At 39.4% G+C, this 16771-nt stretch overlaps 1 protein-coding gene across 1 annotated transcript in view; it reads right to left on the bottom strand.

Annotated features, from left to right (window-relative positions):
- Positions 1-6: 6 nt before the first annotated feature.
- Positions 7-16771, bottom strand: part of LOC109938277 (semaphorin-4E-like) — an 81734-nt gene continuing 64969 nt past the window's right edge. Inside the window, exons 10-16 of the mRNA XM_048614299.1 lie at positions 14992-15167; positions 11119-11275; positions 9699-9921; positions 7913-8028; positions 7634-7800; positions 7396-7448; positions 7-3878 (exon numbers count right to left, since the gene is read on the bottom strand). Of these exons, the coding sequence (XP_048470256.1) occupies positions 3085-3878; positions 7396-7448; positions 7634-7800; positions 7913-8028; positions 9699-9921; positions 11119-11275; positions 14992-15167 (1686 nt within the window). The 3' untranslated portion in view covers positions 7-3084. The remainder of the gene's footprint in view (positions 3879-7395; positions 7449-7633; positions 7801-7912; positions 8029-9698; positions 9922-11118; positions 11276-14991; positions 15168-16771) is intronic.

Raw genomic sequence — 16771 nt, 5'->3', positions numbered from 1 at the left:
ATAACTCTTCAATGGGATATGCCATTCTTGCCCTTTAAAAAATCTAAGAAGGGTAAATACCAAGTATTGTGCTTTGTATGTATAACACACAAACAAATAAAGCAGCCAGAATACAAAAAAAATTAAGTACAAAAATACAAATTTGCCTGTACAATACAAAATTTGAGCAGTCAGGTGGAAGTTCAGATATAAAAAGTGCCACAAACCTCAGCTAAAGCATGCACAAAAATGTAGATTTAGTAACACTTAAGTAGTCTTCCTTCACTGAAAATAAAAGTGAAAGAAGTCTGCATTTAAAAAAAAACTTCAAGTAGGTTGTCAAAACAGTATTGTAAGTCATATAACAACAACTACTTGCATTTACATGAAGCCTTTAACATGGTACATTGGGCACTTAACAAGAGTGTTTTTACCAAACAAAATCTGTTACTAAGCATACAAGCTGTTAGGAGGTGAAACATATAAAGCTTAAACAAGAGGTAAGTTTCATTGAATGTGGCTCTTCAAGGAGGAGAGGGGGTGTTCAAAGAGATTTAGGGAGGAAATTTCTGAGCTTAGGGTCACCAATGATGGAACAATTAAAATCAGAAAGCAATGGGGGCCAGATGTGAAAGGCTGCAAATGTATCAGAGTTTTATAAGAGGACATTACAGGGTTGGAGGGGTGAGTCTATAGCAGGATTAAAAACAAAGATAAGAATTTAAAAATCAAGGATAGGGAGCCATGTTGTTCACTGCGGGATATGTGGATGAGATATGTGATTTAGGATACAGGCAGCACTTAAAAATCTGTTTTAACTGCCTAGGAAGAAGTTTAAGATTTTGAATTGTTGGAAGATTTTAAAAAAAATCTGATGTTTACTAAAATTAAGAAAGCTGCTCAGCACAGGAACAAAGCGTGGTTCTGTTCAATCACCCATGAAATTTTTAATCACACTACGAACATTTTCCTGTTCTCTGATTCCTATTCTCCATACTCTTAATCTTGAAAATCAACTTTTCTCACCTTCCTTACAGAGCTATACTTCCACCATACCTTTCCAGCATCTCACTGGCATTGCCATTCATTCTGTTTCAGCCTAGATGGCAGTTTCTAATGGATTGTATTGGGATATCACTTCCCACCACACAACAACTACATGACAGCTCAGGCAAGGGAATTCTGGTTGTTTTTATCGTTCCTACAAATCTCAAAGATAGTCTCAATGCTCATTACATTGAATGTTGAATATTTTAACCCGACAGCTATTGGGCTTTGGCCAATCTAGGTGGTGAAACTGTAGACTTGTCATTTTATTTTAAGGCTGAAGACAATGTCAGACAAGGTCAAAGCACAATCTGCCAGATTGAAGCAACAAGCTACTCAATCAAGCTTCTTGCGTTTTTCTCTTCAAGAACTACAAACATAAACAAAGGGAAACTTTTAAAACCAAATATTATTATTCCTGGTTTTACAAAAAAAAAACTCTAGGCTCGTTAATCCATAGTCCATGTGGTGAAAGATTTAAAATTGCTCTAAATATTTCACACCTTTGCACTTTTGACAAAACAAGATTATTAATTTTGCAGACTGACCACCTGCGATTTAGGCTGCTGTTGTTTAAATCATGCCTATGTTATTGCAGTTTAATGAAAATGATTTGCAAGGTGACTTTACAGACAGGATACACTTGGAGTTATTCTGTGTGTGGCTTGTCTGTAATTTCAATAATGTTAAAGCCTATCCTGACAAGAGAAAACAGCTGATCAGTAAGATTAGAGTTAAAGGAGATCATACGACATAATTTAGTCTCTTCACTTTGCTTTCATAGTTTATGTTAAATCAAGTGGTGTGTTCAGATGTATGGTGTTTTCTTTGGTTGCTCTTACTTCCTGAACACTCAGGAGGTAAAATTCTAGTCTCATTTCTATACCCTTGTCTGGCTATTTTTTGTGCATGAGTACAAAAATTTCATTACTCACCATGTGAGAAAACCCAACCAGCCTGATCATGGCCTTACTGGATACCAATACGTGTATATTCTACCCTGTACTACTCAGCTGAATGCTGACTAACTAAGTTATTATGACTGTTCAAGAGAAATTTGGGGTTTACTCTGGGATCTCAGAAGCTCCTTTCATGGTTTGAGACTGCAGGGCCACAGTGACTGTTCAGCTTCAGAGGACATGTCAAAAATGCAGAAGTTAGGGAAATAATTTTAACTAAAACATAACAGAATTTTAAAACAGGATAACAAGAAAGAATTTCACACAGGTAATATAAATACGTCCAAGAAACAACTAGATATTAGAAAGAATTGAGGGATGCAGCGATAAAGCTGGAATATAAAGAGGCTTATTGGACTTAAAAATTATGGTACTAGGAACAAGGGGAAAATATCATTATGTTTTACATTAAAATAGTTTTCAGCAGAGCCAATTACAAAAGCTCAACAAATGTCTGGTCACTGTGGATTTGATAATATGAATGTTACAGATCAATAATGCAAGTATGCCACAATAGCAGGGGAGAACACAAATTGAACAAAAACTGAGTTAGACTGAATCACAGCAGCACAGGTACCATGTGGTCCTTCTAGAGAGCAGAGATGGGAAAATTCAGCGATTTCATGCTCCCAGAGGATAGCTACATTCAGAATGTGGGTCAGGGAGTTGGAAATTGTATCCTTATTGCCAATCCATAGTGCATTCAATTATGGTTTCCTTGCTGGGAGTGATGGACCACTGAGTTAACCTTATAGTACCTTTCCAATACAATGCTTTGTACTTGAAAATTGTAGATCTTAAGTGTAAAATGATAAAAAACATTCTCTCTCTTCTTGAAGAGAAATGTACATAAAGTAGAATAACGTATCCTTTCTTAAGATTTCTAAGTCTATGGTTTGTTGCTGAATGTATAACTTATTCTCTCACATTAACATTAGTCCAGCCAAAGTAGCTCTTTTCAAAAGGATGTGCATGAGGTTGCCAAGGGCAACGTAACAGATAGGAGAATCAAAAAAAGTCCTTCGGCATTGCCTGGTACCTTTCACACAGCAATTCACACCTTGAGATTTCCTGAACCATCAGTGTCCTTTCCTCAGGCTTATGCTTTTGATTCAGACTGATCTGCATCAATATATTCTAACTCATCAAGGACAAACAATGGCCTTGCAGAGCTGGAGTTAGCATTTTCTAGTGGTATAGAGTTATTATTGGTGTTCTTCTCAACTGAACTTTCACTCACAACAGCAGTAAGTGGGAGGTCAACATTGCTGACTGCAGCTTCTAATTGAGGGGGCATAGGTGATGGTGGTTTCTCTTCTAATTGTTGCACTGAGTTGTTCAGAAGGGCTGTTGGCGTTCTTCTTGTATTCCCATTTCCTGATGGGCGTAAAGGCAAGGGCACATGTCCTTTATAAAGATTCCATGCTAGGAGAAGTATGAACATCATGACAAAAAGTACCAGGAAACCTTTTATTGTAAATTCAGTCTGAAGGTAACTCTGTGTCATAGGCAAGTTCCCCACACGAACAGTATTGCTTGCAGAGATTGGCACAATGGAAACTGCAGATTTACCACCAGGAAGAGCTTCAGTTGGAATTGGCTGTTGACCCATGCGAGGTCTGTGCACAGAATGGAGGAGGTACCTTGCTGTGACTTGCCCAAATGATTTACCAGCCACTGTTTCAACAGATCGGCAGTCATACTGTCCTTCATCAGCTGCAGAAACATTAAATATTAATAGCCCATCAGTGAAGTAGAGATATTTTGTATCTGCTGCTGGAATCACACTTGCATTTCGTAACCATTGAATGTGAGCCAAGTTAGATGTAGACTGACAATCCAACACCAGATTGTTTCCGGGAATAATCATTCGGAATTCTGTTTTCAATTTTTCTGAACAAATAAAAGGAGTAAGTGTTAATAATTAAATTAATATCACTGTTGAAATACTTAGATGTTAAAAAATATTGAGGGCTACTGTACCCTTTAATAGACATTTGCCAAATCTCTATTTTTTTAAATATGCAATTGTCAACAGTGAGCGTGATAAGGCCATTGTACCACTGCATGCAGCATTGATGTTCTTCCCAGCAGACGGCCACTAATTAACAATCTGCAGCAGGAAATCTGTCCAATTTTCTTTCCTTAGCCCAATGATTGTGAAGCCATTAATACTGTTTCAACTTTATATTAGGTTTTAGAAGTTGGCAATCCAGTTCCCACAGCTTAGTGCATTTGAAACTGTCCCAAACTGAACAATTCAACTTGCTATTACCAAGAAGCAATAAAATACATAGAAATATATCCAAGCCAGTCAGTAGAACAGCTTTAAAAGTGGTACAGCTAAATGGTACTATTCATTCTGCAAGATAAGTTCATATGATTCACTCACTTGTCTCACAAGTGCATGTAGACTTACTGATGAATTTATTTCCAGTTAGTGGTTAAATTGTATAAATTATATGTTTTTGATCTCATTCACATACTGCCTCACTTTTAATAGTGCAGGAGCATGTAATTCAGCTTCCCAAGCCTGCCCCATCCATCTATAACATCATGGCTGATCTGCCCCAAGTCTCAACTCCTCTTTCATACCAGCTCATCATAACCCTTAACCCCCTAATATTTTAAACTTTTTAAATACTTCCAGTGATCCAGCTACAACTATCTGGGGATCGAGAATTCTAGATATTCACTACTCAGAAAAGAAATTCTTTTGTGTCTGAGTTTTAACATGAGTGACCCTTATTCTGTAGCTATGTCCCCTACTAGTGGAATATCTTTTCAACATTTCTCTTGTCAAGTCCCCTTAGGATCTTCTATATTTCAATAAGATCACACTTCATTCTTCTAAATGCTAATGAATAAAGGCATAACCTGTTTAGTCATTCTTGAAAAGTCAACCCTTTCATCCAAGGAAACAGCCCAGTGACTGTTTTTAATTGCCTCAAATGTCAGTAAATCCTGTCTTAATTACAGGGCTATAACTGTGTATACTGTAACTGTACACGAAATTCAGCCTTATCAACAGTCTGTACTTCCCTGGTTTTAAATTCAAACACCCTAGCAATAAAGGCCAAAATTTCATTTGTCTCCTTAATTGCTTGCTGCATTTACATGCTAACATTTGTGGTACATGCATAAGAACACCCAAATCCCTCTGTGCTGCATTTTTGGAGTCTCTCTCCATTTAAATAATAATCTGCATTTTGATTCTTCCTACCAAAAGTGCGTGATCTCACACCTGCCTATATTAAAATCCACCTGCCAATTTTTTGCACACTCACTCAACCAATTTATATCCTCTTGCTGATTCCTTATGTCTTCCAGCAAAACATGCTCTCCAACCTATTTTGTATGGACAGCAAAATTGGATACATTACACTCTGCTGTCTCCTCCAAGTCATTAATATAGATAATGAATAATTGAGGCCATAGGAGAGCTTTCCTTTACTTGGATCATGATTTGCTTGACTGGAGAGTGTTGGGAGATTCTGACTTTAGATGCCAAAGTGAAAAGTTTTACTCCATTTCTCAGAACTTTCACTATCCAAATTTGTCATTATCAAAACATCAATGTTTAAAGACAAACATTAATTAAACCAAAAATGGCATCTTTGTCATAACCCTGACAAATGCCATAATGCACAGAGTATGTTACTGAGTACATAGATAAGCAAGATACAAAAACAAACAGATTTAAACTCAGCCGTAGATTAAATATACACTGCAGGTTTGCTGGCTTAAAAAAAAATCTCCCAATTTTCAGCAATGCAGTAACGGCAAGCCATATAAGTCAATAACTGGCAGAAATAAACAATCCTACCTTCAACCTACTTTAGTCCAAGGCCATCCCCAACACTGAGGAATGCTTTCAGTTGCCGTGATCCACACTCCAGAACTAACCATCCTAAATCCTGCGTCTCAAACTCCCTTCCACTTTCATGGTTCTCAGTAATATCATTTTGGTTAAGCATTTGATCACTCTCCTTCACATCTCTTTGACTGGCCTGGTATCCTTTCTTAATTACATCTGTGCAAAGCATTTTGGGACATTTATCAATATTATATGTGCTATTTTATCACAAATTGTTGTTGACACTTCTGACTTAGTGCGGCATCTCCACTATCCAGCAGAGGGGGCCAATGTGCAATTTAAGGTTAATGCTCCAGGCATTGATTCTCCTGTCATAGCCATTTTAAAGATCAGCTTCCGGTTTTGCAATGGGAGACTGGTTAAAGCAGTACATTAGGAACCTTGACTGCTACTGTCAACAACCCACTACCCTCTAGATTTATAGAGAGAAGATCTAATTGAGGTTTATAAGATGCAAAAGAAGACTCACAAAGTGTTAATGGACAGGATGTTTCCTCTTGTGGGGCAATCTAAAATAAACAGTAATAGTTTTAGGATAAGGGTGGCAGATTTAAAGCCCAGGACAGGAAATTAATTCTCTCAAAGGGTTGTTAATGAGGGGCAGCTTTATCACACAGAGTATGATTTGTATGTGGAATGAACTGCCAGAGGAAGTGATAGATGCAGGTACAGATACAACGTTTAAAAGATGTTTGGATAGGTACACACATAGGAAAGGTTTACACAGATATAGGCCAAATGCAGACAAGTTGGGCTAGTTTAGTTTGGAAAACTTAGTTGGCATGGATGAGCTGGACTGAAGGTCTGTTTTGTACTGTATGACTCTATGACTGATCCTTGTGGCATTCCACTAGTTACATCTTTCCAATCAGAAAAAAGATCCAATAATCCCAATTCTTTGTTCTGTGTGTTAGAGTGAGTTCCTATTTTTTACAAGAATTCCTACAGTAAAGAGGCCATTCGGCCCATTGAGTCTGCACCAAACTTCTGAAGTGCATGCCACCTGGACCCATCTCCATAACCCCCACATTACCCTGGCTAATCCATCTAACCTCACATCCCTAGACACTATGGGGCAATTTAGCATGATCAATCCACATAACCTGCACATCTTTGGACTGTGGGAGGAAACTGGAGCACCCAAAGGAAACCCACATAGACAGTGAGTCTGGACTATTTCAACCAATGCCTCACTATACCTGCAGTCACTTCCTTTAAACCCTTGGATACATGCCATTAGGACTAGGTGAATTGTCTGCGTTTAGTCCCATTATTTTGTCAAATCCGCTGTTTTTCATGATGCAGACGGTTACAGGATCTTTTCTCCCGTTAGCACCTTGCTTACCTGATGTCTTTGAATGGTTATAAGTTTATGGCATTCATTACCATCTGTTATTCTGTATACAGGATATTACGTTCACCAAAAGCACAACATTGTGAAATAAGTAGCACAATATATCAAAAACTTTGAACTTTTGAGGGAAATGAGAAGAGTGCAACCCAATATTGAAGCTGTAAACAGGGAAAACATACCATGGGTGGGGCATTCTGAAGGATCTCCGTTCTCTATGTTTTGAATGAGGTTCCTAAGGAATGTTAAAATAAAGATTAAAATGGAATATAAGATATATTTGCACCAGCAAATAATGTTCTAAGTAAATGAAACAAAATTGTGCAGCGAGCTGTCCTGGCCATATCAGTATGCTTTCAAATAATGATACATTTAAACTTCGGCCTCATAGACACTCATATGGTTGCACTGTTTACTTACAGAACACCAGCTTTTTTCTTTGAAATGTCAACACAATGCCTTGTGTTTTTGTCCCATGCACAGTAAGGGTCTCTTGCCAGCACACAGTCCCAACAATTAACATACCGTGTGCAAACAGCCACAGGCACTTGTACAACCTGTGATGGAGATCCAACATATAACTGACCCTAAGAGAAAAAACACATTTGTAAAATTGATGAAATATATAAAGAAATGCATGTTAAAAGTGGAAAATAAAATCACAAAAGAGTAACGCATTTGACATTAGGCTTGTTTTACCCTTTGTGAAGAAAGCTGTAGGTTTTGCACTGGTTCTGCGGAAATAAACATCTGCACCTGCTCAATAATAAACATTTCAGCCTTTAAGCTGAGTGCCTTGTGCAGATATCCACTGTCTGAAAAAAAGCATATGATTTCTGTGATTGGCAGTTTTGAACAATGTTGTACAAGATATACAATCACATTTTTTCCCCAGAAATCAAAGTAATTAATTCACTCAAAAACAGAAATCGCTGGAAACACTCAACAAGTCTGGTAGCATCAGTGGAAAGAAATCAAGCGTGAACGTCTTGGGTCGAGCGCACACCCAATGTATCACTCGACCAAAAACGTCAACTCTGATTTCTTTCCACAGATGCTACCAGACTTGCTGAACAAACCAGCTGAACTTGGCCGGGGGGGGTGCAAGAATGACTGCCCTTGTCATCAAGGCAGCATTTGACTGAGTATGGCATCCAGGAGCTCTGGAATATTTGAAGTCCATTGGATTTTGGTAACGTTCTCCATTGGTTGGAATCATACCCAGCATAAAGGAATATGGCTATGTTTGGAGTAGGTCAATCATCTCATCTCTAGAATAATGCTGCAGGAATTCCTCAGGGTAGATATTTCCTAATCAACTTTCGAGATATTACTAACTACCACTGTACCACAAGGGCCTCCAGGTTTCCTCAGGGTAGTATCCTTGGCCCAAGCATTTTCAGCAGTTTCATCAATGACCTTCCCTCCATCATGAGGTTTGAGGTAGATCAAAAGTGTTTGCTAAGCAATACACAATGTTTCATACCATTGTTGACTCCTCAAATATTGAAGCAGTCTGTGCCACTATGCAGCAAGACTGAGAAAAAATCCAGGTTTGGATGGACAAGTGACAAGCAATATTTGTGTCAGACAGATGCCAGGCCATTTCCAACATAAATCTTGACATCTCCCCGTGATATTCAGTGGCATGATCATTGCTGAATTTCCCAATTCACAAATCCCATGAGTTATAATTGACCAGAAGCTGAATTGGACCAGCCATATTAATAATGCAGCTACAGAGCAGGTCAGCTATGAACTTTGACACAGCTAACTCACCCATTGACTCTCCAAAGCTTGTCCACTAGCCACAAGTAAGGAGTTTAATGGAATATTTTCTTCCTGCCTGATGAGCAGTAATAACAACCCATAAGAAGGTAAACACTGTTGAGGACAGAGCAGCCTGCATGGTTGCATCCCATCCACTAATGATATGCAAATAAACTGGTTTCATTGACACTTGAAGAAAGGGTACACCATTTGGACAATCTAGAGTGAGTTTTAATCTCAATCTTAGTCATTCTATGCTTATTTTAGGCATGTTTAATGCTTAAAATAGGGTTTAAGAATGGGGAAATATTTAATTCTCTAGCATTTATGCCTCGTATCTTAGTGAACGTAAGCACGGCCAGCTGGGAGATGAGTTACTTCCTTAATGTCAGTTTATTTTCAAGATATTTGATGTCCCCAAACAACATAGCTTGATTTACTCATATAAATCATTCCCTTGCAGTTCAATGTTAGATAACCATTGTTATTGTGTATCAGGTATAGTGCATATGTTTCTCTAATTATTCTAATTATATTTTCTTTATAATTTTATTTCTCAGCTGGTAAGCCTCACTTTCTCAGGAGCCAATTGGTCCCTGGAGTAATGGCCCTTTCTTTTGGTCCTATCAAAGAACAGGAAAAATTTAATGCAAATATAACATTGTATAAAACAGTTATTCTCAACAGTACATTAAATGCACAGAAAGTATTTTACCTGTTCCCAGAAAAATGATATCATATTCTTTCTGATCGGCAGCAACAACTCTGTCCACTGCAATTTGGGTGTACTTTGTTCCCTCTTTAATTAACTTTGGTTGATTATTGATAGGAGTTACAACATCGTCCATCAAAGGGTGATCCTTTACAAACTGGAGTGTTCTGTCTGGCAGATCTAGAGAAGTCTTGAATCTATTCGAGCGAATATTATTGTTGATACACTATGAGAAAAGGAAGAAAGAAAACTATATTAACTGGGCTTTCAAATGTAATGAATACTGAACTTCCTGGTGATAACATGTATGAACTTTATTCATTAAACCAAGATAAATCCACTATTTCTTTTTGCCAATATATAATTTTCTTGCTTCCTCTCCCAAAGGTTAGTATTCAAGCCAGAGGTTAGTTTCACAAGTGTCAGCAGTTTCCACTGCAGGAGCCTGGACAGTGACTGTTGGTAGGCTATTTGACTGTGAAACCAACATAGCTGGGGACAAACATTGACCTCACCTAACAATCACATATTTGAGCTGCACATTAGGAGTTACTGGACAGTGTCCAAGAGTTATCATGATGGCCGCTAGGCACATAAATGGCACTTTGCACACTTTGTGATCAGGCCTGCAACTTTCATGGCCTGGTCAGCCTGGCCCACTTAGTGTGCAAGTGAGCAGAGAAACTGCTTTGCTGAAATTCTAAATAAAAAGTAGAATTTTTGGGGGGAACTCTACTAAAATGATTAAAATGCTTTCATGAAATTATTAAATTTTTTGCACCTAAAGAAATTACATATACCACAAAGTTCAAATCACTCAACTGGAATACCACCAAGGTACAGTTCATTGAAACCTGATGTCATGGGTATGAGAATCAAAAGGTGCTCTTATTTCACGATATCATAGAAGACTCACCACTGTCAAAGATTTTAAAAACTTCCCTGATCTTGGTAGCTGATTTCAGCTAAATGAATGGCTGGGGAATGAAATCAAGTTACTGCACTATAGAGAGGAGTACAACTATCATAATGCAGTTTCTGTTAGCTCTTTAGTGACCCTAATCAAAATGATCCTAAGAGAATGTGACAGAACTTGGATTTGTCTTCATAGAATCACACCTACTTAGGACTTGCAGTTAGCAAGTTAGTGGGGGTGGGGGTGGGGGCAGTTCCATGACTAATGAAACTATAGTCCCAGCATGAATCAGTACCTTTTAGAGAAGAAAAGAAATAGGGGAAAGACTACATGTCATGATGATTCAAAGCCAGAGTCAATTTTATCATCCAAACAACCTTGCAGTGAAATCAAAACCATTACTGACAGAATTTTTAAAAAGGCTGCATGGAAAGCACAGAGAAGTACTGCAGCTCGAAGTTACTTTGAAAATTTGTTACCTTTTAAAAACCAAGATTGAATACTTACAGCTCCAGGGCGAGGACTGGGGACTGTTCCACTGTACATCACCCACTTGGTTCGAGACTGTTCTACCGTCACAGGTGATTTGAATTTCCCTTCATTGAACACTTCCTGAATTTTTTCCATACTAAAGGCACAAACTGCAGAAATGTCCTGCTTTCCCCTATGTATATAAGAGTTTTTAATTATTTATTTTTTAATAGGACAGTATGAACGAACACTGACACATACATATATTTTCCCCTGTGTTATGAACTCTTCCTTTCCCTGTTGTTGCCAAACAACTGACTGCCAGTTTTGTGGATGTTCTTGCACATCCAGCATCAGACTCATTGGTCATGAGATGACCCGCAAAAGACAATGAAGGCAGTAACAACTTGGAAACACAAATAATTAAAGGTTACAGTTGCTGATAGACTGCTTTCAATTATTAAAAAAAAAACTTCCTTTATTCTGTAAATTCTTGTCAGTAACTCAGTGTGGACGTCATCTGTTTCCGTGCTGTATGAATCTAAATGATTATGCTGAAAAAACAAGACATGCTCTCAAAGTTTTTCTTCTTGCACTCATCAGAGGTTTCAAAGTGAGCAACAATTTATACTGCATGACTGAAGGTTGCTGGCCAGCTGGCAGCTTGATTTTGGTTGATTGCCAACATGGAGAATGTACATTGACCAAGCACCACCTCCTACACAGCAAGCTAAGAAAAACGTGTTCAGTTCCCAATCTGATGGGTTTAACTAATTTTATTCAGGTTAGCATTTTGATGACAAATCTTCATTACTGTCCTGGGAGCATTTTGTGAGGAAGGGAAAAGAGATAAACTAATACTTCTGCATTTCTCAATGTGATTACTATTCTGTAACAGATTTGAGAGAATAGGACTGGGCTAGGTTATATTGTCCTCCATTGTTGAATAATGTGTTGACATTGATGATGGAAACTTACAAGCCCATTGACAACATGGCTTGTGCAGAATCATGAGGGAAGTCCAGAAAAGCCCAGCTCTATCTGCTGCAAATTGCTGAATCGTTTGTGCATTTGCCAGCTGTGGTGAGTTTCTAGCCAAGCTGTGGCAAGTTGTGATGGAGGTTGTTAAATGCCTTATTAATTTTATAACTTGGCTTAGTAATATTCAGCTTCCCATTTAGCTAAATATTGAGAATTCAACATGGAAGTCGGAGCAGATACCTTGTCACTTGCTTGAAAGGACCTCAAATGTTGGATACCAGGCACCAACATCTCAGGGCAAGCTGCATGGCAGTGCCCACATGCAGCCTACGTCCACAGACATTTGCATCCAACATGTGCCAGTCTCTAAGACCCTCATGACATATCTCAGATCCACTTACAGAATGTTTTTGCACTTTATTGCTGCACCTCAGGTTAGATTATCAACTTTCATGCTGCAATTTAATCCAGTGCTGAGGGAGATACACCCAGCTCATGGGCTGGACCAGGTTGCATCTGTAGTCTATTCACTTACTGTCATAGGCTCCACTCACTCTAAGCCTACCTCGATGTTCACAGCATCCCTGTCTTGCAGTGCCTTGCCTTTGTGCACTATCCCCTCAACCAGAGATATCAAGCTCACAGTACTGATGCATTGTCTTGCCATTTTAGCTCAATCACAAAGCCAGAAAATTTGTCATAGTTCTCAGCCATCCTCAGCCAAGTCAAGGGAGACAGCCCTTGCTCTGGGAGTACCTATGTAGTAAATAAAGGGCAGCCCCTGTCTAGCGGCTTGCACACGATCAGTCAGCTGCTTGGGGTGGGGTCACAGTAAGGATTCTCTACACGTAAGAGTTGACGAGTCAAATGTTGGGCAACCCAACACCCATCTAGACACTTTCTACCTTACTGTGGGCTCTGTTCCTCCTGGAATGACAGAGAGGCAGGTATAATGGGAGATGAAATTAGATGGCAAAGCTTTTACTTTGAGTGCAGGTGTTGAGTTGTACTGAGCTAGTAAGCAGTCAGTGCAGAGGGCATACAAGGTTAGTGGTGTCAAGCGTTAGGCTGGTGAGACCGAGTGAGTGCAGGCAAGAGTGGTAGAGTATAAGCTTTGGTAAAAGGTGGGTACATAAGTCGAGATAGAATGAATGTGAGATATCAGAGGTAAGATAATGGCACTTACACTGGTAGAATGGAGAAGATTATTGACTTTCTTCTTACATTTCTGTGCATTCTTCAGACAGCTGAGACTGCACTGACCCAGGAGGAAACCTTGGACCAGGCTGGCATGATCCGTTGTCATGACCTCCTCTGCTTGTCCTGAGGGAAGAGGGTGTCCCACTTGTGCACAACCCTGTCTAATAGGACCCCCAAGTTCCCTTGTCTGCCACATCTAGCGCAAAAAATGCTATGAACCATACAGGGCAACTCTGGAGATTATCAACATCCCAGGGGTTATCATTGACCAGAAACTCAACTGGACTCACCACATAACATCTGTGGCTACAAAAGCAGGTCAGAAGCTAGGAATACTGTGGCGAGTGACTCACCTCCTGTCAAAGCCTCAAAGCCTGTCCACCATCCAGGAGGCACAAGTCAGGAGTATGATGGAATAGTCCCCATTTACCTGGATGAGTGCAGCCCCAAAAACACTCAAGAAGCTTGACACCATCAAGGACAAAGCAGCCCACTTGATTGGCACTACATCCACAAGCATCCACTGCCTCTACCACCATTACTCAGCAGTAGCAGCACATACTATCTACAAGATGTACTTGAAGTTCACCAAAGATCCTCAGGTAGCACCTTCCAAACCCAAGACGACTTCCACCTAGAAAGACAAGAGTAGCAGGTATATGGAACACCACAACCTGCAAGTTCCCCTCCAAGTCACTCACCATCCTGACTTGGAAATATATCGCTGTTCCTTTATTGTCATTAGGTCAAATTCCTAGAATTCCCTCTCTCATGGCATTGTGGGTCAACCCACAGCAGGTGGACTGAATATGAGGTGCTGCTCCTTCAGTTTGTGTGTGGTGTCATTGTGGCACTTGAGGAGGCCTAGGATGGACATCACTCAGGGAGTGGGAAGGGGAGTTAAAATGGTTGGCGACCAGAAGGTACGCAAACTGGAGGAGCAGCACCTCATATTTGGCCTTGGGAGCCTACAGCCCGATGGCTTAATCATGGAATTCACCAGTTTTAAAATATCCCCACCCCTGGCCTCATCCCATGTCCAACCCTCCCTCTCATCTTTGCCTCCTTGACCTAACACAATCTGTCCATCTTCTCTCCCAACTGTCTGTCCCACCCATCCCACTGAGCAATCCCCACCACTCCCTACCTGCATTCACCTATCACCATCCCACTTACCTTCCCCAGCCCCACCCCTCCTCTCTCTATTTATTTCCCAGCTCCCTTTCCCCTCCCTAATTCTGAAGAAGGGTCCCAACCCAAAACGTTAACTTTCCTGCTCCTCTGATGCTGCCTGGCCTGTTGTATTCCTCCAGCTCCACACTGTATTGACAATGATCATTTGGGCAAGTTACCAGCAAACAGCTGGGTCCCCACGGATATTACCTCAGTAGAACGGAGGTTTTGTTTGGATAGGAGGGGGAAATAAAGAGGAAATATTTTCTGAAATTGAATAATTGTTACCAGGTAAAAACAACCAACCAAGCAAATTGCAATACCTCAATTTTGAAGTATTAAAAAGAGCCCATTCAATATCTTCATTAGCATTATATCTAGTGAATGCTATTGATGAGTCCACCCAACACAAGTTAAAAAGGCAAAAACAGCTGTTGAGGAAATACAACCACTGGGGACACTGATTTATTCAACTTTAGTTACAAAACTAGGATTACACAATCTTATCAACATCATTCCTTTGGATTATAATTATGTAATTCTGTCCAACCTTACCACTGAGAAATAAAAACTGCATAGAAAATATTATTCCTCCAGTTTGATGTCCTCAGCACAAAAACATCTTGAATGATGTTAAATGGACAGTTTGAGTCTGGGGAAGAGCACAGTAGGCTGGCTTTCAGGAAGGTGGTCCACTTCCTTTGGAGAATCCGCTGGCCGCCACGATCACCCTTAAATCCAAAATAATAGGCAAACATCAGCAGAAACTCATTTTATGATACATTGATCATTAGCAGAAGATATCCAGATGTCCAAACTTTGTCAATGGTACTACTTAAAATGCTCAGTGAGTGATTCACATTTAAGAATGCTGGGGTGGAGAAATGGCACAGCAAATGGGAGGAAAAAAACAGTGCTTTCAACTCCCATAAAGTCTCTCCTATCTGACTTGGGAATGGGGCTAATATAAGGTCCATTATGACTTAGAAAAAAAAATTAGTTAGAAGTCCCATTTGGTTCAGTGGGCAAAAAGACTAAACATTGTGGCACTTGGTGATGAGAAAACAGTCTCTGATGAAATCTGTCAGCTCAATGTTAATCTTTGGTAAATTTTCATTTATATCTGGCCTACTCTGTGCTTTCAGCACTCTTTTTGTTTTGAAAGAGTATATTCAGTCACAGGTTTATAATCTAGTTAAACAGGACACAGTAATTAACTTGAAAACAGTTTATGACCTCCTGCACATTTTCAGCACATTTTTGCTCTGATTTAAAATAAATTCAGTCACACATTAATAATTTAGTTTGATATAATTAAGCAATTATCCTGAAAACAGCTGCAGTGATCAGTTGTATGTATTGGGTGGAACAATTTTTTTTTTGGAATGTGTACGATCACTTCAGTCCCTTTTGGTTGGGTGCGTATGCTTCTTCTTGACTTCAACTTTTGACATTACTTAATCACTAGCAACAGAAGATAGACTTCTCAAGAGTCAAGACCTCCCACATTCAGCGTTTCCTCCTGCACAGTGAGCCTGTTATAATATCACTTGTACTGCTAGTAAATACAATAAAAGCAATGTGTGCATTCAATGCAACTGTGAAGTTTAAATCACTCTACCAGAGAGTCATGCAACAACCAGAGGATTGCTTTATGGCTTTTTCTTAAAAAGGAATCTTGTTTGATTAGTGAGAGGAACATTTGTTATTGTTGGTTTGCCTTCTTTATTGAAGTTGGTCATTTCTTGAATGCAAAGAGTCACCTGTTGCGTGTTCTAACATTGATTGTTAAGGCTGAGTGATACATCAAAACTGTACACTTTTGCACAGCATACATTGGATGAATTGTCTGATTTTGTTGGACTGCCCTGTATTTCTAGCATGCCTTTTCTTCTTAGCTGCTTAAATTCTTTGAAAGGAGGGACATCAGTGCTGAGAAACCGAGCATTCAGCAAATCACAGATCTTATACAGCAAGATTAGATGCAGCATAAAGTTTTATTTACTCAAACACAAAGATCTGTCTCAATTCTAAATGAGCTCTCCCATTTTCCTACATACTGGGATTAGTGGCAATGATGTAAAGCAAAGAACTGTGGATGCTGGAGATGAGAAATAAACAAACGTAGACATTGCGAGAGAAACTCAGCAGGCCTGGCAACAGCTGAGGAGAGAAAACAGAGTTAACGTTGAGTCCTGTGACCACTCGAGATGAAAACTCTGTTTTCTTTCCATAGATGCTGCTGGGTTTCTGTGTTTGCTTTAGTGGCAATGAAATTCAATTTGGGACAAGTTTGAATGCTGTGGATCCGTATTGAATTAAAATTGAGCTGTAA

Source organism: Rhincodon typus, chromosome 29 (genome assembly GCF_021869965.1).
Source record: "Rhincodon typus isolate 14 chromosome 29, sRhiTyp1.1, whole genome shotgun sequence".
Classification (NCBI taxonomy): domain Eukaryota; kingdom Metazoa; phylum Chordata; class Chondrichthyes; order Orectolobiformes; family Rhincodontidae; genus Rhincodon; species Rhincodon typus.
The sequence above is the reverse complement of the archived record's forward strand: the minus strand, read 5'-3'. Positions and strand labels throughout refer to the sequence as shown.